General features: G+C 42.1%; 2 protein-coding genes across 7 annotated transcripts; both read left to right on the plus strand.

Annotated features, from left to right (window-relative positions):
* Nucleotides 1-403: 403 nt before the first annotated feature.
* cant1a (calcium activated nucleotidase 1a) lies at nt 404-7,752 on the plus strand. Of its 4 annotated transcripts, none has more exons than XM_051387964.1 (4): nt 404-542; nt 5,379-6,047; nt 6,515-6,718; nt 6,808-7,752. In XM_051387964.1, exons 2-4 carry the CDS (start codon nt 5,402-5,404, stop codon nt 7,176-7,178), a joined length of 1,221 nt encoding a protein of 406 aa, XP_051243924.1. In that variant the 5' UTR covers nt 404-542; nt 5,379-5,401; the 3' UTR covers nt 7,179-7,752. The 4 variants fall into 4 exon arrangements, with proteins under 4 accessions (XP_051243924.1, XP_051243922.1, XP_051243923.1 ...); XM_051387962.1 differs by lacking the exon at nt 404-542 and adding an exon at nt 2,157-2,321; XM_051387963.1 differs by lacking the exon at nt 404-542 and adding an exon at nt 3,795-3,993.
* Nucleotides 7,753-7,863: 111 nt separating this feature from the next.
* On the plus strand, nt 7,864-11,000 carry LOC127356316 (galectin-3-binding protein A). 3 transcript variants are annotated; one of them, XM_051387959.1, is made up of 6 exons: nt 7,864-8,024; nt 8,347-8,482; nt 8,657-8,860; nt 9,002-9,136; nt 9,284-9,575; nt 9,723-11,000. In XM_051387959.1, exons 2-6 carry the CDS (start codon nt 8,398-8,400, stop codon nt 10,777-10,779), a joined length of 1,773 nt encoding a protein of 590 aa, XP_051243919.1. In that variant the 5' UTR covers nt 7,864-8,024; nt 8,347-8,397; the 3' UTR covers nt 10,780-11,000. The 3 variants fall into 3 exon arrangements, with proteins under 3 accessions (XP_051243919.1, XP_051243920.1, XP_051243921.1); XM_051387960.1 differs by having other exon boundaries at nt 7,875-8,024; nt 8,376-8,482; XM_051387961.1 differs by having other exon boundaries at nt 7,875-8,024; nt 8,376-8,454.
* Nucleotides 11,001-16,302: the final 5,302 nt, after the last annotated feature.

The raw sequence follows: 16,302 nt of genomic DNA on the forward strand, positions 1-16,302 counted from the left end.
TTTTTACAAAAGTGACCTACTGCAACTTTAAGTTATTATCAGAATCAGAATCACCTTTATTGGCCAGGTATGTGGACACATACAAGGAATTTAAACCTTATACATATATAAACAAACAAAAACCAATACCATTTGTAGACAGTAGAAAATAGTGCAACGGTGCAGAGAGCAAAGGATGCTGAAATAAACATTTACGTGCAGGTTTCTTTATTTTTTTATTGTGGGAAGAAGATTATTTACTGTATATTCATCTACTACAACTTCAAAATAAAGAGAACTCAATTTACTACGTCTTACTTTCACATATAAATGTGATACTTCTGATAGTTGCCAAAGTTCCCGACGGCACTTGAAGGCACCGCGCTATCCACTGCGCGCACGCGGTACACGACGCTGTCGTCATCAGTAGATACAGGAAGTAATGATCGGCTGTCTGTTCAACGGGGAGCGGAGGAGAAGAAGCCGAAGGAAAAAAGCGACGCAATAATGACATCTGAGCTCCAACCGGTGGCGGACTGCGAGCGGAACATCTAACGTCTGCGGTGAGTACGGAGCGCGACGAGGGGGCCCTGCTGGATCGCGAAGGTTGCGCGGTCGCCTCATCGATTGATTGTGATGGCATCTGCGTTAACCTCTGCGCTGCTGGCAGGGTACAGGGACATGAGCTAACACACACACACACACACACACACACACACACACACACACACACACACACACACACACACACACACACACACACACACACTGCAGATGGGATGTGTTTCCTTAACAAAATATGACTCCACAAAGACAAACATGATGAAGGTGATTGTTTGGAGCTCAGAGCTGTAGTGGTGTATGAAAAGTGTCCCAGGCCCTCTTGAGGTGGTCCCAGTGGTCTTTAACTCAATGAGTAATACTTTAATATCACTATTGTGGATCTAGTTATCGTACAGCATCTTCTCATTGGATTAAAACCAGCATAAGACCACGATCCATAGTCAGGCACATCTGTTCGGGGAAAGGGGGAGGCTTGACATGCAGAAGTTTGGGGAATCTGCCTCACAGCAATAAGTGAGCTATTTATGGGCCTCACACACACACACACACACACACACACACACACACACACACACACACACACCACTCACTCACTCACTCTCTCCACCCTTGATCTGTCTCCTTTGAAGCCGACCTCCCCAGATGTCATCCTTTATGGTGTTAGGGTTTTATCTCAAGAAGCTCTACCTACCGTTGTCCCGGGCCTTTGCGTCAGAGGGGAAGTAAGGCACTGTTGTGTCTCCTCGTTGCGCAAGATGTGTTAGAGAACCACTTTGAGAAGCTCAGAAGTTGCTTATTTTATTATTTTTTCCATCCTAGCTGAAGCAATTAGTCCATTCGTTGATAAGTTGCTCAGCAGAAAATGAATTGGCCAGTGTTGATAATCATAATGGACAAAAAAAAAACAGCTGCTCAAATGTAAAGATTTTCCTCTTTAGTTTGTTTTATGTATATTGTTAATTGAATATTCCTTGGTTTTGGACTCGTGATTGAACAAAGCACGTATGACTAAAGGATTAATGGAGAAAATGACTTCTAAAAATAGAAGTATATGTCATTTTAGATTGCGGTATTGATACAAATATAGTGACATATTAAACATATTATCTATCTATTATGTCCTTTCATTGTGCAACATTTTAAACTATTTAAAACCTTTGGGGGCGGAGTTGCCTGTTGATTAATATTTCACTTCTTAAACAACAACAACTACATATTTTTGAACTAAAGCCCAGAAGGAGTTAAATCAGTTATTAACAGATGTTCCTAGAGTTAAAAGTAAGTCTGGGTTCCCTGTTGACCGTGTGACTGATCTCTGGCCTCAGCCCAGTCAGAGTACTGATTGCATCACAGCTCTAGCTCTATTATGTAGGATTCAAATTCTTGTAGCGACTGCAGGTTTGTTTTTTAACTTCTATTCATGCCTGCAGGATTTTCCCCTTTTGTGCAGATAGAGTTATTGTGCAGGTAACAAATGTTTTCCTAACCTCTGGTACCTGGGACCTAGCAGTTCAAAGGCCACTTTGATGAATGATAACTTAATGAATTGTCTTGCTAACCTGCAAGGTTTTCCCCTTTGGACTGGATCCGTAATCCTCCAAGTGTAGTTAAAGTTCACTCTCATTGTAACAAGCCCCAGTCATGGTTGCACTGCAAATAATCTGCGAGCAGAAGTAGAAGCACAGAGCTCGGGACTGATTGTGGAGGTCTGCTTTAAAGGACAGGCCAGGTAGATTTCATGACACAGGTTCAGCGTTCTGGCAGGAGGAGGCGCAGGGGTAAGCCCGTTCAGTTATTTTGATTCAGTGTGTCAGAATCTGTTTTGTATTAAAAAGCATTTTAATTTAATTAAAAGCTGCCACTTGTTGGTGTGTTTCAGAGAGAGTAGGGCCCTGATGTTGCTGCCACAATGGACTGCTGTTTGGCTCGGGGCCCTCTTATGAAAGAGGCTTTCAGCTCCTGCACTCCTTTTTCGGAGAAATGCAGCCATGTGTAGGCCACAGAGTTTAGAGGTCCCTGGAATTTATTTGGCCTCGGAGCAGGTAGAGCACAGTTTCTACTCTACAGAGCCTGCGGTGACCCTCCAAGTGTAGAGCGCAACAGACAGATGAGGTCACATTAGTTTATTGGGCAAATATGAGGAATCCAGGTTTCGCTTTCTGCTTAAATTCTGTATTATTATGAGTAAAATATTTCTCTTATCCACCTTTCAGGGGCTAAACTTAAGTGTCTGTGCCCTTTGTGTAATTTACTCTTTATCAGTATGTTAAAATTCATTTGTTTAAGTGAACTGAGGCTGCAACTAAGATTTATTTTCATTATTATTATTATATTATTTCTTCTAATTATTTTGCCTATTGAATGTCAGAAAATAGGGAAATGTCTTGCTTTATCCGACCAATAGTCCAAAGTCAGAATCAGTTCAAATAAATGTATTGATCGGGGGGGGATCTGTTTGTTACAGTTGTTCTACTCACACATCGTTAAAGAATAGAAATAATACTTATATTACAATATATAGAATAGAAATATATGTCTAGTTCTATACATATAAGTAAAAATAAAAATAGAAATAAAATAAGACTCTAAGAGATATAATAAGAGCCTGTAAACAAAGTAAATATAATTGTAAACATATTCCATAGTATGAGCTAACAGAAATTAAATAGCAATGAGCTTTAAGTTATACATAATTACAAAGAATTACTGAATAATTACAAGAATGACATAATATTGAAGTGTATTGCACATTGACCTGGGTATTGCACTTCTGTTGACTTATTGCACATTAACAGAACTAGTTTAATGACTAATGACTCAGAGTTTTGACACTCTGAGGGAGGAGTTAAAGAGTTTGATGGCCACAGACGGGAATGACTTCCTGTGCCGCTTTATGGTGCATCTCGGCAGAAAACTCACCAATATTCAATACACTGTAAAGAAAGAAATAAAAAGCCCATTTTTTAATAGTTCAGGCCATAAAGGACAGAAGTGTTTAGTGATTAATTCTCTGTTGATGGACTAATCCTACTCGTACTTGAATTTCCCTCGGGATAAATCAAGTATCTATCTATCTATCTATCTATCTATCTATCTATCTATCTATCTATCTATCTATCTATCTATCTAATCACATGACAGTGGGGCTGCATTATCTGGCTGGTTGTGTATTTCCTGATTTACCTGTCCACAGCAGCCTTCCCTTCATTGTCACTGAATGGGCTCCTCCCAGCCTCCACGTTGACAACGCAGTGTTGGTTGTGCACCTGATAGTGACCCAACCTAAAGCCGGGCTACTTCCTGCTTCTTGTCCTGCAATGTTTAACCCGGCATTCATTCGCTTGTTTGAGCTCTTACCAGAATTCAAATAAAGCTGAAAATATAGGCCGATTCGAAAATCTCCTAGTTACCTCTGGACTACAGATTTGATGTAGAGTCTACCTATGGAGAGTATGTGAGTAGGATATAAGATTGAGTTTTATTATCTAAATGTCTAATAATGCGTACTTTTTACTCATTGATGTTTCCTGCAACTGAATCAGTATAGCTTTATATTCCAGCCAGATCTGTACGGTTCAAGTTACTACGGCTTGTACCTTTTAAAAATAAACCGGCACAAACTTAAATGTCGGATTGTACTTGAGGAAAAATTACCAAGTTAAAGGCTATGTAACTTTTTAAAAGAAGAAATAACACTTGTATTCATAAGCGTTATATCACACCACTGCTCCATTAAATTTCATGCTACTGCCTTATTTGGTCAAGTATGTTACACTATGTTATATAGCATTTACTGTTCAGCAAAAAGTTACATATTCTCATGGATATCAGAGGATCTTAAGCTTGTGTGACATTTACCGAGTGAAATGGGCGAGGGATTAGTAACGAGATACTTTTATTCAAATATATGTTCAGAGATGCGGAGCTCAGGAGCTGAAGTCATGTTTTCTATATATAGCCCAATATTACAAATCACAAGTATGTCTCTATCTTTAGACCCTCGATTTTAATAAAGAAAAAAAAAAATACTCTTTAACATGGGGAAAAAAACATGAAGAAACCTCAGGTAGAGCAACAGAGGAGGGGCCCTCTCCCAGGATGGATATACATGTAATAGATGTCATATATAGAGAAATAGACCAACAGTAAAATTACAGTATGGACACTCTAGGATGACAAAATTATAGCACAAATAAAGAATACGGATCCAGGGGGATTTTCGAGCAACTTCCAGATGTCACCAAACAGATCAGGTCCTCAGAGGACCCGAGCCAGACAACCTCCTCAACCATGGGAACCAGGAAGTAGGACAGACTGCTAACTAACACACAAGAGGCAAAGCCCAAGGACACCGTTCTCAATTAGAGGAGAAATTAAAAAAACGTTCTCTCCGGAGAGACTGAGACTGGATACTGTGTTGTTTTATTGTCACTAGATATTGCTCTGCTAGCTACCCTGCAGTCAAGTGAGGTTTTAATAATATAATAATAATAATAATAATAATAATAAATACTCAAAATACAATAAATAAGTGAGTAATTAACACAAGGGCACAGGATTAGAACTTGAAAAATGTGTCTTTACAGTATGTAAATTTGACTTTGGAAGGAACAATACGTGACATCTTCTTTAGGACAAACGGAACTGGTTTTGCTGGTACCTACTTGTAGAGCAATGGTTAAATGTAGGACATTGTAGTCAAGTAGACTCGTTCAACCTGTCAGTCGGTAAAGTGGCGATCACATGTCAATCGTTATCTTTTCTGTCTGACAGCCTGCTGCTGCCCTGTTCGTGTTATACAAGTAGACTTACTGTCTGTCTTTATTTTCCTTTAGGTCACTCCAGACCTCCGTCCTCCATGCCTGCTCACCCAGGCTTCACTCGACAGGAGCAGAATGAGCCTATGAACAATCTGCGTATCTCTGTAGGAGGCCTCCCTATGTTGGCTTCCATGGCCAACACCACCGACCCTCGTTTCCGCCTGAAGTGGAAGCCCATCGTGGTGGTGGCCTTCTCCCTGGCCTTGCTTCTGCTGCTCTTCATGCACTTGAGCTCAGGCTTGCGCTCTCGCTCCTACGGCTCGCACGGCTGGAGAGCCGGTCACGTCGACACCCAGCAATCCGATTCTCGCTACAACGACACTTACCCTCTCAGTCCGCCGGAGCAGACGCCGCAGGGCACCCGCTACCGCATTGGGGTCATTGCCGACCTGGACACGAGCTCTCGCAGTGACAAGAAGCTGACATGGTTCAGCTACATGCGGCGGGGGTACCTGTTGGTGTCCCAAAGTGGTGACAAGGTAGCAGTTGAGTGGGACACGGACAGGGTGGTGCTGGAAAGCCACCTGTCGGAGAAGGGCAGGGGTATGGAGCTGTCTGAGCTGGTGGTGTTCAATGGGAAGCTCTACAGCGTCGACGACAGGACAGGCATAGTCTACCACATTGATGGCGACAAGGCTGTGCCCTGGGTCATCTTAACTGACGGCGACGGCAACGTTGCCAAAGGTTGGCATTACCCTGTTCCCACACTTGTTGTAATTCAATATTTAACTTGAGTATTTCCATTTTATGCTACTTGATAGGGACATGTTGTACTTTTTACCCCACTGATTTTTTTGACACCTCTCTTTACTTGTTGCTTTTCAGATTAGTCTCTAAAATACAGTAGCTTGGTCTTGTGACACCGCCACAAACTCCAGTTCCTCTTCACGTTCCAGACGAGTTGTTAATTAACAGAGATTTCCCCTCTGATCTTTTCACATGGTTTCATTTAAATAAAAGAAGGCCGAAAAAGGTTCGAAGCAGTAGCAGAGCTTTGTTTGTTTGATCATCTCGCTCCCCTAGTTATGTGTGACAAATACATCAGTTACAGCCATTTTTCTGCAACATAAATATTTTAAGAAGGGGCAGGACTAGAGTATTTTTATGTTTAATAGGTACTTTTAATGTACTTATGTACTTTCTCCTGACAGGGTTCAAAGCTGAGTGGTTGGCAGTGAAGGACAAGCGCCTGTACGTCGGCGGTCTGGGGAAAGAGTGGACCACCACTGAAGGAGAGTTCGTCAACAACAACCCAGAGTGGGTGAAAGTAGTGGGCTTCAGAGGGGATGTACAGCATGAGAACTGGGTTCCCAAGTACAAATCTCTTAAGTCTGCCGCAGGGATAGCGCCTCCAGGTGAGGATTTAAATCTGGTCCTGCTCACGATCGCCTCCGTTTCTTTCATCTCCGTTCACTCTTCACCGTATCCCTCTCAATCTCTGCAGGGTATCTCATCCATGAGTCAGCGGCGTGGAGCAACACCCTGCAGCGCTGGTTTTTCCTCCCTCGCCGCGCCAGCAAGGAGCGCTACGAGGAAACAGCGGACGAGCGCCGCGCCACGAACCTCGTCCTCAGCTGCTCACCAGATTTCAAAGACATCATTGTAAGTCGAGTGGGTCCTCTTAACCCCACTCACGGTTTCTCCTCCTTCAAGTTTGTCCCCAATACGGACGACCAGATCATTCTGGCACTCAAGTCGGAGGAAGACGCCGGAAAGATTGCCACGTACATCATGGCCTTCACACTTGACGGACGCATCCTTTTACCTGAAACCAAGATTGGGGACGTGAAATATGAAGGCTTGGAGTTCATTTAGACTGAGAGACTTGCTTTTGAGGCCACTGCACTGTTGTACTATTTTGTTTACAATCCAGTCACTGTTGAAGTAACTGTACTCGCTGTTTCCTCATTGAGTTTGTTAAAACTCTAACCCTTAAAGGATCATCCTCAGTATAAATAGAACAATGGGGCTGAGACTGTAAAATGTGGTCCTGTTTCGGGTTTTTGAGAAAGTGCCAGTCGAAACAGACAATGCCAGCATGTCTTGTGGTGGATCATTTCCTTCCAAGGCCAAAGGTGGCCCTCAACAGCACTGTAGCCTTTCTTCTAATGAATGTACAAAAGATGAATTTGTCAGACTGTGAGTTTTTTTTCCATAAAGAAAACATTTTCATGCACATACTGCACACTCTCAAAAGGTCAGGAGGTTTTTTTTCCCCCTTTGCTCCATGTTATCATTCTGTACACACCACAAAGTTATTTTCAGTAGAATAACTAAAGGCCTGTTTTTATTCTTCATAAATCTCAACATTATTCGAAGGACATTTTGTGAAAATTTGATTATATTGTATGTACTGTTTTTGGTGGGATGAGTAAAAGCTTGATTCCTATTTTCTGAGTCTTGCCATTTAATATGGGTCTCTCTACAAAACTGGGACAGCCATTGTCCTCAAACAAGTTGGGACAAGACACTGTTGAGCAACCTCCTGTTTGCTTTTAATGTGAAATGAAACTTAGGGAAAGCAGCAGGAGTGGGGAAGTGAACCTATGCATCTTACCCCCCGCCTGTTTTTAGCAGGACTTAAAAAGGGGGTGACATTTGAGTCACAGACTTCTAAAGAGAGAAGCGCATTTGAGGACGACAGCACTTTACAGCCAGAAGGTAATGTGATTTCATAATATGTATGACTGTAGCACGTTTTGCCTTTTTAGTTTTACCTTTTAATGAATGCACAGATTTGGTTTAGTCAGTTTCAATTTGTATAAATATTAAACTGAACTGCATTCCATCTTAATGAAAACATTTTAAAGTGCAGGCAAAAGCTACAGTGGTTTTATGTTCACTCTTTTAAACAATAGATGTATTGTTGTAAAAATGCTAAAAGACCACACTGCAGCTCTACTCTCGGTGCTCTCGAAATCCTTCAGGATATCATCTTAAATTGTGAAAGTAAAGTAGAAATAGCATATTTCTCACATTGCAGCTTCTTTGTCATCATATATCCGTGTCGAGAGTCCTACACTTGAGGTTGGAAATGCTCACACATCGAAAAATATGCACTCTGTGGCTTCTGCTACTTCTCCACGTTGCTGTAAGTGCATTCAGATTGAACTTGTTGGGTGAGTTAAAAACTAACAAAATGCTGAGAATTTTTACCTTGAAAGTAATTCAAGCAAAGGAATCCGTTTTAGTACTGTACTAGTTTTGGATGTAGAACTGCAAAAGAACTATATGCAATATGTTAACTTATCTGCTGTCATGGTTTAATGTCCTACGCCTGTGTTTGCATACAGACAGAAACCCTGAGCTGCAGGAAGGTGACGTGAGGCTGTTTGGCTCCAGGAATGTTTCAGAGGGCCGTGTGGAAGTCTACCATGAAGGGAAATGGGGAACGGTGTGTGACGACGGGTGGGACATGGCTGAGGCCCAGGTGGTGTGTCGTCAGCTCCACTTCCCCGGAGCCAAATCTGTCGTCATTGGGAAAGACTACGGCAAAGGTACTTCCTTTTATCCGCCACCAGAGGGCAGTGAAATGATTTTAATGACTGAGGAGTTGTGATTACATACAAACACCGCAAATTCAGCTATCAGAAAGGTCATGATTAATTAATTTATTCCCTTTTTATTTTACCTCATAGCAACTGGACCTATTTGGCTGGATGATGTTACCTGTAAAGGCACAGAGAACCATCTGTCTTCTTGTAGTTTCAAAGGCTGGGGAGTGACTGACTGCTCCCACAAAGAGGATGTTGGAGTTATTTGTGAAACAGCCGGTTTGTATCTAAACTCTTACAAGGCAAAGGCCCCTTTATAAAGAACAAATGATGACATCTGATCCAGTAAATAGAAAGTAGATCTTTGCAGCTTGTTACTTTCCATGCTCATTTTCTATCAAATGTCCCATTTATTTCTGATTCCAGGCACAAATTTGACCATCGGTGATTCTACCCGCTTGCTGGACCATAGCCTCGGTCTGTCTGATGCGCTCGGCCAAATCTTTGACACCGGGAATGGCTGTGACTTCCTGATCTTAGTCCAATCTCCAACGGGAAACAGACAGGAGGATGGGACCCCGGAGATGGTTGAGACAACGATTTGTGCGCACAAAATTATCCTCTCGCAGTTCCCACTGTTCAATGCTTCAGAGGGAATTAGTAACATCACGGTCAGCCTCAGCCAGTCCTGCCAACCGCATTTCACCTCCTTCGTCAGGTATACTGAAACTGTAACAATTCATTTTGATTTAAGATACAGAGTCCATCTTAATATCACCTAGTTGTTTTGTGAGAAGGTACATAGAAAACAAAATCACTGAAAAAAAAAAATCAAACCCTTATTCTACAATCTGTTTCACAATAGGTACATTTACACCCGCAAGATAGAGGTGACCTACTCCTCCGTGCAGTGCCTCCACTGGATGGCCTCTAAGTTTGGGGTGACGCAGCTGATGGAGGACGCAGGCCGGATGTTCTCTAAAATCCTCCCAGACGACGCTTTGTTTCACACCCCGCTGTCCCTTTACGAATATGCAGAGGAAACTGGGGACTTGGTCCTCCAGGAGAACTGTATTCAGTATCTGGCCTGGAACTACCAAAATCTGACCAGCTCTCCTGCTTGGACTAGCCTCTCCAGTGAGCTCCTCGGATCCCTTCTAACCCGCTCCGACCTGGTAGTGCCAGATGAATATTTTCTGCTTCAGACTGTGGAGAGGTGGATCACGGAGAAGGGCATCTCTCTCACCAGTTTGAAAACCCAGGTTGACCTGTTGAGTCGTATCCGTTTCCCTATGATCCCCGCTGAGAAACTGTATGAGCTGGAGTATGAGTCTCCTCTCTACAGCACTCATAAGGATATGTATCGTGATAACATGTTGAAAGCACTCCAGTTTAATGTTATTCTCTTCAGCAATCTGTCCAACCCACAGTTCAGCAGCGAAGATGATCATTTCCAGCCCAGGATCTACACAGCTGAGCCATGGAGCACTGCTATTGAGTTGAAGGATGCTCCAGTCCAAACCCACTATTACAATCAGTACAACGGCTACACGTATTATGGCTATAATGCTCCAACCAAGTCATTCAGCACACCTATCCACAACAGCCTGATTTTTAAGGACAACAAGATTAGTTGGGAGGCAAATGTCTTCAAGAACCAACAGCAATGTTCAAACCGAGGTCTGAGGTGCGAGTCCTTCCCTGTGGCAAGGCTGGTTCCCCAAAGCCACCTCACCCAGCAGAGCCGCATCCTCTTTCGCAACCGGCTCCTGCTGTTGTGCCAAGGCAAGTACATCAGTCAGGTTCAGGATTTCAAGGTCAATATGGCTCAAATCCCTGTGAATGGGACCCACGTTGCTGCCTACCCCTGTCCTGATGACAAGTACATCTACCACTTTGTAGTGAGACCAGAATATGTCTGATTCAGCAACAGGGCCGGGGTGAATATTTCTCACATGTGATCAATGTGCTTATTATTCAATACACTGCAATGAATATTATCTGAGTGATTTTTATTTTTCATTGCATTGATCTCTGTTGATTAGCTATCGGTCAATCACCTGGTTGTGCTTTAATCGATATCAAGTATCCTTTCCTGATTGTTTATGCGTTTGGAAAAATGAATAAAGTGATTTCTAGAACATTTTCTGTGTGTGTTTCTGTGTGTGACTTAATTTGTCCTTCATAAGAACAACAGAAAATATAAATCCTAATCTGGAGTTTAATATGAGACACACAGTGCAAACAGGGCCAAGTAATCATCAGACTGATTTATAGCCTCATTTTATTTCTGGGAGGGCTAAATGAATGCTGTAATATAAAAGTGTGCTCTCTCCTTTTTTTAGATGAGATGAGAGTAGCCTTTATTGTCTCCCCTAGGAGAAATTTGTCACATGGATTTGGGAAGCACAGTTGACGTAACAGCAAGTGTGTAACAATCAAACTACACCAGAATATTGCCCAGGTGCCTTATACTGAGATATTGCATACCCCCCCATTACATTTGTCTCACACAACTGGTGGCTCCTTCACTGATTTTAGCTACCTCTTGTCTGGTAATGTTAGCCTTCTGTCTTTTCTATTCAGCCTTGTGGGGAGCACAATTATTTAGCCCTTCCCAGCTGCCTCTTCTTTTCTGGCATTCCGATTTATCCGCAAGTCAATGCATGGCAAAGAAATCCTCTCCAACATTAGTAGTTTATATCAGTAGGCTACATGTCTAATGTCATGTGGCTGAATGATGTTGGTACAAAGAAAATGATTCATTTTTTAGGAGGGGGTTTTCAAAGCTTTCTCCTCTTTCCCTCCTAATGGAAGGATCCAGCACATAACCCCTTGTCATTTTTATATTCTGTGTATTATAAAGATTAAACCAATGAGATATAAGCAGTAGTTTTGTTACCTTCATTACCTTCGTACTTGTACAAACCTTAAAGCCTACTTAACAGTGGTAATAATCTTCTCATCTCACTCTCTGTGAATTAACAAGGTATCTGCCCTGACTTTGTGCTAGACTCTCCGTCCTAACTTCTTTCCGTGGGAATAAAACTCACATTTATCAACACACTCGTGCCCAACAGAGAAAAAACAGCAAACTTCAAACCCGTCGGCTTTATCCAACATCATCAGATACTGGATGTCAAAGGGTTTTTGTTTACAGGGGTTTGATTAAGATGATAGCAGTTTCCTCTTCATGAATCATGGAATCTTCCCATGCAATTGTGTCTTCACCACACACCAGACTGTCTTCAAGTCTTCCTGCAATTCGGCTTCACACAACAGTCACACTTTGACAACATGCAGGCCTGCATGCCGGGGCAGGTGGGATAAACCAGCCGCATTTAACACACAGTGACTCATGGGTTTCTGAGAAGAGCAATTGCCTGTGTGAACAACAAACCATGACGCGATAAAAGACCACCAATCAGTTGCAAGGATTACGTGATCAATGTGTATATTTGAAGATGACTCCTCCACATGGTTCAGTGTTGTACTCATACCTATGGTTCTGTCAGCCAGGAGAGAGTGCCAGGCTGTGTGGGCAGTGTAATTCACCGGGAAGGATGAGGGAAAGTTCAGTTATTTCATCACAGTGTAGACTTGTTTTGTTGTGAGTCATATCTGGCTGTATTTTCATTGTTGTGTCATTTAACCCACCAAATAATTGGCCTTTAAAGTCATGGCATGCTTTGTTTATTTGGTTTGCCCCAGTATTTCTAAATTCTATTGAGTGGGTTTCATGAACAATGGTTTAGGTAATTGCATTTAACCGCCTGAACCCTAGTTCCTTCCCGAAATTTCCCAATGACAGGAAAAGTGTTATAATAACAAAAACAAAACAAAATAACAATTCAATTGACACTACAAATACTATGCATAGCTTATAGAGTTATTATAATACAAATAGTAAAGCCATTAGTTCATTCATAGACAAAGGGACCTGTATTTGGAAGGATGGTAGTGTAGTGAATGGAGGAAGTTTAGTGCAAATCAAAAAAGCAAAGCTGTCACTTTTCACACCCCAACTGCGTCACACACAAAATAATGGAAAATTCTATGTGTTGTGTAATTTCAGTTGTAAGTATTGGGTCGGTGGCACTTGGTTTCATTTCAAGTGCCACCCCAGGCATACTAGTCATGGAGTGACAGCACTGTAGTGCTGAGGAAGAAATGACTGTGCAATAATTGACCTATTGTTTTACCAGTATGGGTCTGTTTCGTAAAAGGGTAGTTTTCTGTAAACATTACATTAAACGTTACTCTGAGTAACAATTCCACCGAAAGTCAGTCAAGCTATTAGCACACAGTCTAAGGTTGTGATGCCACACTGAGGCCAATTCAGAGTCAGACCTTGATCCCAGAGTGTGATTTGAGTGGGTTTTTTGGCTCTCAAACAGATGTTTTCCTCCTGTCCCTGAGGTGAATTTCGCAAAGGCTGATTCGTTGTCTCAAAACTGTCACCAATAAAATGTGAATAGCTGTACTGATGAATGGAAAGTGATGGGAATTACCCCTAGACTGTGGCCGGGTCACACAGATGATGAAGAGAAGGGGGTGGACATGCATCAAGGGATGGCTAGTCCAAAAGCTTACGAGGTGGTCAGGTCATGTGGGATGTGTGCAGGCAACAGGGCAGAGAGGGGTGGGGGCGTCAGAGGATGTGGGTCACTGCCACAGCACCCACCAGTTCCCGCAATGAGACCCTCTTTTTCTGTCTTGCCGGGCACTTCCTCCAGAAAGTATTCCTGGCCTTGCAAGTCTGTAATTTAGGGGATGGAGGTTCAGGCCATTCCTAAGCCCCTTTTGGCATTTGTAATGGGTAATGTACACAGGGGGCTGCTTACATTGCACTTCTTTGACAAATCAGCCCTCTTTAAACAAATTAAAACCAAATGTTGATACAATAATACAGATCTTAACTGGCGAGTGAAAACCCCATTCTAAAGGGAGAGTGGCAGTGTGGGAAATAGCTCAGAATGGTCATGCTGTGAGGTCATTTTGAAATATGCCCAGGAGCCGGTGACACGGCTGCGATCTGAGCAGAGCACACCACATCAGTCAGCATCTGAGTGCAGAGGAAGCCGACTGTTTGGACAGGGGGCGGCAGGCTTTGCCCAGAAGAAGGCGTCTGCTGTTTCTCTGATATCCTTGGTAAAATGTGGAAAGAGGTGGAAGCATATTTTTTCTGCTCATTTTGTCTTGGATGTGTCACTTCCTTTTGTGTGTCTTAATTCCTGTTCCACGCCCCAGCATCTGCGTTGTTGTGCCGTGATTTGTGTCTGGTAACTTCCACTTTGCTTACGAGTCACGCAGGCTTGCAAAATTTCTAACAATTTGGTAATTTTCCTTATCTAACTTCTTACTCCAATGCTAACGGCAAAGATATGTAGAATGATATTTTCCAACGGCAAAAAAAGATGCAGAGGTTAGTCATTACAAAGATGACAAGTCAATTGGTTGTCCCATTTTCCTCTCTGCTCTCGCTGCGTCTGCCCTGTTTTTACACAGACATCAAGTAAAAGAGACCTGTGGAAAAGCAACCAGGCAAAAATGCTCAACTATGGAAAAGAGTGGAAATATTTGCCAGAGTAGCCAGAAGGCTGACAGTCGGTGGCCAAATATGATGTCAGGGAGCGAGGCAGCACATACAGCCCTCTCTCTCTCTCTCTCTCTCTCTCTCTCTCTCTCTCTGGTCCTTTTCATTATTCATCATCAGCTCTAATCATCAAACACACCATGCCCTCACTGTGATCTCCCACTTCTAAGCCAGAATCAACACGGGAGGCCGCAAACCCAAAACTCTTGAGATCCTCCGTTTCCTGAAGGTGGTGTTGCAGAGTGAACTTTCCAACAAAAGAGCCATCTATTTTTGTGCGCCACTAAGGGATGAGGTACAACTTAAGAATCTGACTATAGCATAATGTTTCTTTCACAGAAGGGTGGAGGGGTTTGGGTAGCTTACGCTGGGGGAATCGCCACCAGATTGAATCTATTAAGTTTAAGGGGATGATGTCACTTCTCCCCACTCCACCACTCCTCCTTCATTCTTCCTTAGTATTTTCATCACAATGTTTCAATAGTCACTAAAACTGAATGCACATGCATGAACACTCTCACTGAATTAAAACCACAGTTGAGGTGCGGCATGGGCTGAGGATTAGTAAGCAAGATCCACATCAGTGTTTTCTCATCTGTGAATTATCATTATGATTATAAAGCAGCTATATTCATTTATTGTATTAAAACATATAATGACAGGTGAAAAGGAGTCGCTACACTACACAGTACACTACCTGCTCAGTACTGAACAGCAGACAGACAAACCTGTGAACATACAGAACAACATATAACAGCTGAAGATCCAGATATTTCCCTCAGCAGTTGGTAGAGACCAAAAACAGCTACAAGAGAGTGAATATTGGACTTACACTCGCCAGGTGACCGGACACACGGCTCCAAGTGAATGATAATGTTGCTCTGTAGCTGCTAGATGTGTAAAGAGGCAGTTGTTTGTTAACAGTTTCACCATATTAATTGTATTACACTTCTGTTGGTCATATACTTTAACGTACACTTACTTCTATCTCTATATATTGTATTATAATGTACATACTTAGACTTTTATCATATTTTACTATTTTTTTTATCTTATATGTATGTACTGATATAAAAAAATATATTTTTATTTCTAGATATATTGTAAGATATCGTTATACAATTGTGCTTACTGATCAATAAAGTATTTCTGATTAAAGGTGATGACATGTCAATGTTGTGTTTACAGCTTGTTTTTGCTGCCCCCAAGTGAACAACAAAAACAGTTATTGCAGGTTTAAGGTTAATATTACATTGCAAAACAACAGAGAAAATACAAAAAAAAAGGGAAGAACACTAATCAGAGCAATACTGTGTGAAAGTTGTTCAACTTGTAGCGATACCACAGGTATTGTAAGATACGGTAAGTGTTGTAAGGTTACTGTTACCACAGGATGGAGGTGCAGATGGAGGTCAGCCCAGAGCAGTACACCCTGACAGCTTCTAGTCAAACTAAAGGAATAGTTAGATGTTTCGCTTATTTTCTTCCTGACAGAGGGTTAGATAAGAAAATTGATACACTCAAGCATCAACAAAATAAGAGTATTCCCTGCAATGTCGAAGTATTCCTTTTCATCTTTACTGTGGATGTTCATGGATACTAATCCTATTGATTCTGTGCGACCCCCTGACCTTTCTGCAGTGTCACCATGAGGCCAAAATTTCCACTTTAAAAAATAAAAATAAAAATAAACCCATGATCAGTTTGCCATGAATTTAATTGAGCACACACCCACGTTTCCCAGAGGCTACATCACAGGAATGAGGTGATGGCAAAACCACAAAATAGCTGTCCGGTGACTTTGTGAGACCCAAATGTACTCACAGAGATAGTAAGATAAGGAAATACC

This window comes from Dicentrarchus labrax, unplaced genomic scaffold (genome assembly GCF_905237075.1).
Source record: "Dicentrarchus labrax unplaced genomic scaffold, dlabrax2021, whole genome shotgun sequence".
Taxonomy (NCBI): domain Eukaryota; kingdom Metazoa; phylum Chordata; class Actinopteri; family Moronidae; genus Dicentrarchus; species Dicentrarchus labrax.

Excerpts from the sequence above, each read along its gene's own strand:
- LOC127356316 (XM_051387959.1), top strand. The coding sequence starts at position 8,398 with ATGCTCACACATCGAAAAATATGCACTCTGTGGCTTCTGCTACTTCTC. Across the intron at positions 9,137-9,283 it reads AGTTATTTGTGAAACAGCCG|GCACAAATTTGACCATCGGT; the intron begins GTTTGTATCTAA and ends TTCTGATTCCAG. Across the intron at positions 9,576-9,722 it reads CATTTCACCTCCTTCGTCAG|GTACATTTACACCCGCAAGA; the intron begins GTATACTGAAAC and ends GTTTCACAATAG.
- cant1a (XM_051387962.1), top strand. The coding sequence starts at position 2,282 with ATGACACAGGTTCAGCGTTCTGGCAGGAGGAGGCGCAGGG. Across the intron at positions 2,322-5,378 it reads TGGCAGGAGGAGGCGCAGGG|GTCACTCCAGACCTCCGTCC; the intron begins GTAAGCCCGTTC and ends ATTTTCCTTTAG. Across the intron at positions 6,048-6,514 it reads CGACGGCAACGTTGCCAAAG|GGTTCAAAGCTGAGTGGTTG; the intron begins GTTGGCATTACC and ends TTCTCCTGACAG.